General features: G+C 48.7%; 1 protein-coding gene across 1 annotated transcript; it reads left to right on the forward strand.

Moving 5' to 3' along the window:
• The first annotated feature begins 2,693 nt into the window (after positions 1–2,693).
• On the forward strand, positions 2,694–4,642 carry LOC123087036 (uncharacterized). Its single transcript, XM_044508932.1, has 2 exons — positions 2,694–3,037; positions 4,256–4,642. The coding sequence occupies exons 1-2, from the start codon at positions 2,789–2,791 to the stop codon at positions 4,346–4,348; spliced, it is 342 nt and encodes a 113-aa protein (XP_044364867.1). The 5' UTR covers positions 2,694–2,788; the 3' UTR covers positions 4,349–4,642.
• Positions 4,643–7,850: the final 3,208 nt, after the last annotated feature.

Raw genomic sequence — 7,850 nt, forward strand, 5'->3', positions numbered from 1 at the left:
GCGCAGCGGAAATAGCATCTGCTGGGCTTATAGCCCCACATCTTTCGACTTTCGGGCCGCAGGCCGCTACGACATTACCACCACTAGCGCCGCTCATCACTCTGAAGCAGCAGAACGTCAGCGACACCATGGGATCCGGACCGCCGGGCTTCTTCACCCCTGGGGCCGCCACCTCGGGTTTCGATGGTGTCACAATGACATGGCCAATCATTACGGCGGAGGCCATGAGCATCCTCACCACGCCCATACACGAAAACAATCCGACCACCGCGCTATGGAGGCCCTCCGTGTATCGACACTAAGTGTAGAATTACAACTGCAACATCGCACTTTGGAGGCCATCGCACGAGAAACATGGTGGAAAGAAACCATGAACAACGAGCGGTTATGCCGACCTTGTTGTTGTCCGCGAGCTGCCATCAAAGACCTCGCAGCCCATGGACAGCAGGCGAGCGTAGGCTTTACCGAGCCTGCAAACGTCGTGCCTCATCCAACACCAGCCCATGGCCTCCAAGCAGTCGCAGCGTTGGTAGACAAGCTACAAGCAACTCTGGGAGACCCAAACCTCCTAGCCAAACAAAGCAACTATGTTTTCTTTAATTCCCGTAGACGTCGCTGGTGGTCCGCCTCGTCTCTAGTAGTCTTAGGGCCACGGGGGCGCGGTGTACCCCGAGTGTTGTCCGCGGGAAGGATCCTGCTCCATTTTTAGTAAGTGTTTTTTTTAATTCAATTAGGGTTTGTGTTCTACTCATGGAGGGGAGACGATTGTGGCTCCTTGCAGACGAAATAAAGTCCTTCCCGCCTAGCTCGTGCTCCGATGGTGCATATTGCACCGTCATAGGCGTGTGGAGATGTGTCTTCGACGGATCTTGTGGGCTTCAGTCAGTTTTTGTCTTCGGTGGATCTGTTTGGATCCAGCATTCTTTTGGGTATTTACAGGTTGGATCCTTCTATGTAAGCGGAAGCAGGTATCTTTTGCTTGGCTAACATTGCCACGGAGTAGTCCGCATGTGTTAGTTTGTACCCCCCCCCCCTCTTTCTCTTTCGGCACTCCATTTCCTTGAGTGTCGGAGACTTTGTAACTTATACCACTCTACTCTTCTATGAATGAAAGATACACAAACTTTGCGTATTCGCGAAAAAAAGGTTGGATCCTTCTCATCTACACTTCTCTTCATCGGTGACGGTTGTTGTTCTGCTGTATGGTTATGTGGGTCTTTTTTTGCGAGGGTAAAGAGTTTCATTACATAAGAATAGAGTTACAATCGAGAGGCAAAAGTTCCTCTATGCACGGTGGTCCACGATCTAGCCATACATCAGTCGCATTCTCAATACGACTATACAAAGCCAACCGATCTGTTACCCTATTTTGCTCACGCTTAATTTTCTACGGAGTAAACTCACGAAGTACCATAAGATGCGTGATCTCAGCTACCAAATGTCCATATGCCGATCGAGACAGGTTATCACCGGTTAGGGACGCCAATGCCTCTAAGGAGTCCGATTGCACTATTATAGGTCTTAACACGATGACTTTCCGGCTGTGTACTACATCAAGTTGTGCCTGGCTCCACGAGGAGGGACAATGACAACAATGCACCTTTGGCTCACTTCAATGTCTGTAGTAGTTTTTTTAACCCTGAACCGTAGAACAATTGTTCTACGGTATATTTTCATTATCAAATAAAGTAGGTACAAATATACAAAAGGAAAAGAAAATACAGGTATTTTGCGGGGAAAAAACTGTATTTTCTGTAGTCGTCGCTAGACGGTCTTCGAATTTGGATGTAATCTTTATTATTTCTACTATTATTCTCTGTATTGCCATGACATATGATGAATCATTTGAAAGTTTTCTTTTTTCGTGCCATCACGTTTCCGGTGAGGGAGATAGATAGAGATGCCCATCACGTTTGCGGATTCAAAATTCAAAAAACGCGATCGCAACGTTGAGTTCCACGAATCCGGAGCGCCAACCAGAGCATCTTCCACCCAAAAAGATTGCACTGCTCCTCAAAACCGAGTCGCCGGAAGCTTCCGTTCGATCCGAGCGCTCGGCGCGAGATCGGACGCTCCAAACCGCGCCGCGCACGGCAGGGCCAGGCCACTACCGGCGGTACGTACAACCCTGCGCTGCGCTGCCACCCTGTTCGCAGCTGCAGCCTTTAGCTGGCCCACACATCTTGACCCCTAGGACCCGGTCACGCGATCACATCTTCACCTGCTACTACTTCGCTGGGCCCGCCTGTCATCGACGCGGTAGCAGCCTTCCCTCGCGTGAACCCCGTCGCAAACTCCGCTCGTCGATCACGCGCGCTGCGCCTGCCCGCCCGGGCCCACGCGCAACCGCCTCTGCAAAAGCCAGCACACACGCAAGCGTCCGGGCCCACGCGTCAGCGAGGCCTTTCCGAGATTCCCTCGCCCAAGGAAATGAGACGCAAGAAGCAACGGGAAAAACCCTGACAAAACCCCGAAGGCGCCGGCGCTGGCCCACCGGTCAGCCTAACGCGCGACGGCGCGAGGGCGCGCGCCCGTCGAAACGGGAAGCCGCGGGCCCCACGCATCAGTGGGAGGCGGAGGGGAACGGGCCCGCGTGTCAGAGAAGCTGCGCCGTGCCGTCCGTCCGCGGCTTTCTTTCGTGGATGCCAAGCCAGCGCCCGGCTATAAAGCGAGCCCCGCGCCACCATTGCCCAGAGCACCACAAGCTTTCTCCTCCCTCGGCTGGTTGGGTTGGTTGGTTGTAGCGTAGCCTCTGTCCTCTCTCCTCTCGGGGGTTCGGTCGTCGGTGATGGAGAGGAAGGAGGGCGGGGAGAAGATGGAGGAGGTGGAGGTGGGCGACGGCGGGAAGAAGCCGGAGGAGGGGACCAAGCCGGCGCCGGTGTGCTTCAAGAAGCCGGCGGGCGAGGACACCGGCATCCTGGAGACCACCAAGGACTACTTCAAGCAGCTCGGGAACACCAGCGCCGACACGCACTGGGACTGCATCAAGAACAGGGTCCGCGCCGCCGGCGAGTACATCTCCAACAAGACCAGCTCGGTCACGCCTCCTCCTTCCCCTCCCCCTGCCCTCCCCTCCTCCTAACGCACGCGCTCCTGCTCTGCCTTGTTCTACTTCTATGCACGTCTGCTTGCTGCTGTTCGATCTTGGCCCGTACCTGTCCCGTGCCTCTGCTCGCTAGATCGTGCGTCTCGTGCCGGTAGGAACACGATAGGAATCTTAGCCCTCTTGCGGATTTCGTCACATGTGTAGTTCCTAGCCGTTTAATTTCGGAATAATTCGTCGCGTGCTGTTACGAAATGTTGCTACTCTTCGTTTCCCCCTTTGTTCCTCGGATCGGAATGCATGTTCTTGTAGCAATCGCTCTGTTTTATTTTCCTGGCAACCACGTTAAATCGCAAGGGAGTTAGTGTAGATGTTGCAGCGATTTTCGCGAGATCTTTTTTGCCTTTTTTCCTGCACGGAGAAGCATCTGGATGATTTTTTTAGATGGGTAGGTGTGCTTCCGCTCGCCTGATTTTGAGGCTGTGCGGTGAAAACAACCGTGTGATGCTAGTGCAGTGTGGATGAAGTAGCGATCCGCAGATCCTTCCGCACTTATTTTTTCCCCTCGAGCATCTGGATTTTTTTTTCTAAGATTGTTATGCTTACCGGCAATTCCTTGTCCGATATATATAGGTGGCGATTGACCTGTGCAGGCATCCGGATTTCTTGATTCTTGCTATCAAAGTTGGGGTGACCTTGCTAGTCGCTGCCTCTGTAAGCATTAGTCAGTCTCTGTCCATGTAGATTTATTTCTGCTGGAGATTGTCTTTTGCAAGAGTTCGTCCTGTGTTCAGAAACTTATTCTTGGAATCCAGCATTTTTTGCCGTCAAATGCTTTGTGATCTCTTGAGAAAGCTTGCCGTACTACCTGTTACAGTGACCCACATTTCTTGCTCTGATGCTGTGTTGTAGTAGAAATCTTGTTCTAAATGATAAGGATCCGTTCCGACTTCAGTCATGCGTTGTTTGATTCTGTTCTTACAGCTGATGCCATCTATTGTAGTTTCTTGCTATACTTCTGTATTTGCTCTGTTAACTCAGAATTCAGATAGAATTTCCCAATTCCGAAGCCTGTCTGCTGCTATGTTCTGATGAATCTGAATAGAAGTATTATGATGGAATCTGAATTCTGACAGCGAATCTGCTACTGTTCTCTGATGCGTCTGGTTGAATCTGATGGCTAACCCGTGGCTGCTTCGTGATGAGTTGCAGGTGTTTGGCAGGCAGAAGGTGGAGCCTGAGGCCAAGGAGGAGACCCGGGGGGCGAAGCCAGAAGCAGCACCGGCGGCAGCTGAGTCTCAGTGAAGGCGTCCTGAGCTCGTGATCGTCTTCCATGAACCAACCTGAAGCTTCATTCACTGAGAGTTGCGAGGTCTTATCAGCCTAAGAGTTTTTCTTTTTCTCTTTGTCCTTCTGTTCGCCTAGTTGGGACATGGTTTGCCTGAGCGATTCCGCATTGTAAGACCCGTTCCTAGCTGTGGATCTTAGTCCGGTTGGTGCCGCCGTCATTTGCGGTGCGTTTTGGTGACATTTGTTTGTCCTATCACCTATGCTTCATTTTGTCGTATGGAATGGAAGATCATATGATCATGCAGCCTACTTCCTGTCGAGTTTAGTTGCTTCAGTGTATCCTTTCAGCACTAAACTGGCTGAGTGTTCCGTTCTGAATGGAGCCTTGGGCTTTGGACTGACAATGCAAAGATTTAATGTATTGATTTGGTAGCCATTCATCACATTCTCCTGCTATGTTTGAAATTAACCTCAACTATTAAGCGTGGGGGATAAAGAAGCACCTCGGGCCAAGAAGCAAGTCTAGAATATATCTGAAAAAGTTTGAAAATGACATAGCCGTTGTCTCATTTTGGCAAATACTTTGGTGGGCAGCAGTGGCGTTTTAGGCAACTGTAGTGATTTTTTTTTTGGTGGAACAAAGAAACACAAACGTACAATAGCAAATCTGTGAAATGTCTATGATAGGGTAGAATAGTCTTTTTCAACATGGTTAAAAGTTCGTATTCTATGATGGTCCGTCAAGAAAAAGATTTGTAATGTACGTCCTTCAAAAAGGAGCCGCAACGCGTGGGGCATGTGTTTGGACTCGACCATGGTAATTTAACCATTCAGTATGTAAATGCCCGTATGCCCCATCAAACACCTAGGCATGAGAAGATTCAGGCTATTGTCCATACACGCTCGGCCCAATGGTAGCTACTCTCTTCTTTCCTAAATATATGACGTTTTGGTAGTTCATGTCATACATTTAGGAACGTAGGGAGTACATTGGTGTTGCCTCACATGCATCATTATTTGTCCCCACATGTCCCTACCTCCTCCACCTTTTCCCTCATCCTCCTATTATTTTCCTGCCTCTACTTAACCTTTTCAATTGAATAACCGACCTCCTCTGCAAGCTTCACCTGGCGAATTGAAGCAATGGTCCTGCTGCCATGGTGGCATCCGAGCCTAGTTGGTCTGCGAGGCATCAGCTTTGGGGCTATGCATTGGTCATACCCTTAACTTTTTGAACATCTTGTCTTTGTAGTACATGGATGAGTTACCGACATTGGAAAAAAATCGGGGCCGAACTAGGGTTCTCTGATGTCACCAAACGTACAGTTGATCTCCTCGAACCATCAAAATAGGGCAAGATAACCGTCATGGCAGTGCCAGCCAAGGTGCGTCTAAGGTGTCTAGCTGTTGGCGTACCGACGACGACACAATTAGCGGAACGGGTTTAAGAATTTGTTGTGCTATTCATGTTTGATTTGTATCCCCATTGCTAGAGAAGAACGATTGGGCATGTGCTACCATGGGTTCTCTAATTTTGGGCATGTACGAGGCAGATGTAAGATTTTGCGCGCGGGAGGGGGGGGGGGAGGGGAGGGGAGGGGTAGAGGTACTACTTCCCGTTAATACTATGGAGGAAATTGCCTTTTGCAAAGTTTTAAATGGAAGTACACTCCACTTCTATAGTACTCCCCCCGTCCCAAAATAAGTATCTCAACTTTAGTACAAAAGTTAGTACAATGTTGAGACATTTATTTTTAGACAGAGAGAGTATTAAAGAAGGAAATGTGAAACACAGTCGAGTTCTATGATTTAGACCGATCCACCTTATCCATGTCATTGCCAAGATTACTGCAAGGATTATGATTGTTAGGCCTCTACCCCTTTCATGGCCAGTTCATCTCCAAATGTCAGAGCGCCTTCATCAAGTACACAAGCATCCATGAGAATTCGTATGTTGGAAATTTGGCAAGAAAACTCTGGCTCTTTCATTCCAACTTGACATTAGAAAAGCTTCGATTTAGTGAGATTGGGGGTATTTGCTCTAGTTGCTACAGAAGTGTGGTATTGATCCAAAAATTAACAAATCTTCATAGTCCCAACAATCTTACCGTCATTCTTTATGGATTTGGGGAGGTCACATGTTAGTTACAAATGCCAAAAAAGGGTCGGTGGTGCACTTAGTTGCCTCGGTATTGCACTCCGAGAGGTTCTTAAAGGGTTTCCAATCATTCCATCCGAGGCCCCCTTTAACATTCTTGAGTCTCCCTTTGATGGTGCACCCTCTCTGTGGTGATTGATTTTTATCCCCTTATATTGGTAAGATTGTCGGAAGGCCGCCAGATGCATCCTGATTAAGTAAGTTCTCAGTCCTATGCGGTTTATCACCTCACATCCATTGCCTTGCCGCGCAACACCCTTCAAGTTATTGTGAAGTTGTTGGAAACTTTTCTTTGGACGGGGACGAAAAAGATGCATGCCAGACAACGTAAGATTAACTCGGTGCTCGTGTGTCTTCCCACACGCCTTGGAGAATTGGGTGTGCTCGGTCTTGAGAAAGTTTTGATAGTTCCGGGTCTGAGATGGTCATGGTTAGAATGGAAAGACCGGCAAGAGTTTGGGTACCACCCCTTACCATTTTGCTAGGATACACCCCAACTACACAAATAGCCGACGATATCACTTGGAAGCTCACTTCGAGTGGCCAATACTGTATGACCTCGTCTAATCATGCACAATTTGCAGGGATTGTTTTCGTGGTCATGAAGCCGGCCATTTGGAGCAATGCCCCCCCCCCCTTTTTTTTGTAAATCAACTTCAATGACGGAGTTTGGACCAGCGGTCATCTTTACAAGAAAGGGCTGGCCAAACTGTGGCATTTGTCAGCTTTGGTCGCCTTCAAAGAAAGGGTCGGCCAAATTGTGGCCTTTGTTAGCTTTATAGGAGAGCCAAAAATAACCACTCATCTTCTTTTCAAATGTTGTGTCTCTGGGTGCATTTGGGGTTCGCTCTAAGACTGACTTGGCCTAATTCACATGGACATCAGTTTTTGGCACATTCCCCCTCGTCACACATTATTAATCTTTACTAAGTCTGGGATAAATCTATGCAAGCCATTGTTCATGCTCCTGTGTTTGGAGTTATGGAACGAAATAAATGTGTGGGTTTCTAGTAATCATTCATCCTTGCCTTCTATCATAGTTGCAAAGACTAAACGAGGGGCAGTGCCATGCAATGGCGGAGCTATGTATACAGCTTGGGGGCTACCCCCCCCCCCCCCCCCCCCCCCCAGCCCAACACAAATGTATATATACTTTGTTTTTTTCTCCCCTAACATCGCAGTCAAGCTCCGCCACTGGTGCCATGAAGTATCGCCGCCTTCCGGGTCCAAACACGTGAGCTTCATCATGCCACGAGAGCAGCTCTTCGTTTTCTTTTTCCACATCCTTTTTTCGATAAAGTTTTCCTCATCTTTTGCCAATGCTTATACATTTTTGCAAACTCCTGAATTAATGAATCG

Source organism: Triticum aestivum, chromosome 4A (genome assembly GCF_018294505.1).
Source record: "Triticum aestivum cultivar Chinese Spring chromosome 4A, IWGSC CS RefSeq v2.1, whole genome shotgun sequence".
Taxonomy (NCBI): Eukaryota; Viridiplantae; Streptophyta; class Magnoliopsida; order Poales; family Poaceae; genus Triticum; species Triticum aestivum.

Excerpts from the sequence above, each read along its gene's own strand:
- LOC123087036 (XM_044508932.1), top strand. The coding sequence starts at position 2,789 with ATGGAGAGGAAGGAGGGCGGGGAGAAGATGGAGGAGGTGGAGGTGGGC. Across the intron at positions 3,038-4,255 it reads TCTCCAACAAGACCAGCTCG|GTGTTTGGCAGGCAGAAGGT; the intron begins GTCACGCCTCCT and ends GATGAGTTGCAG.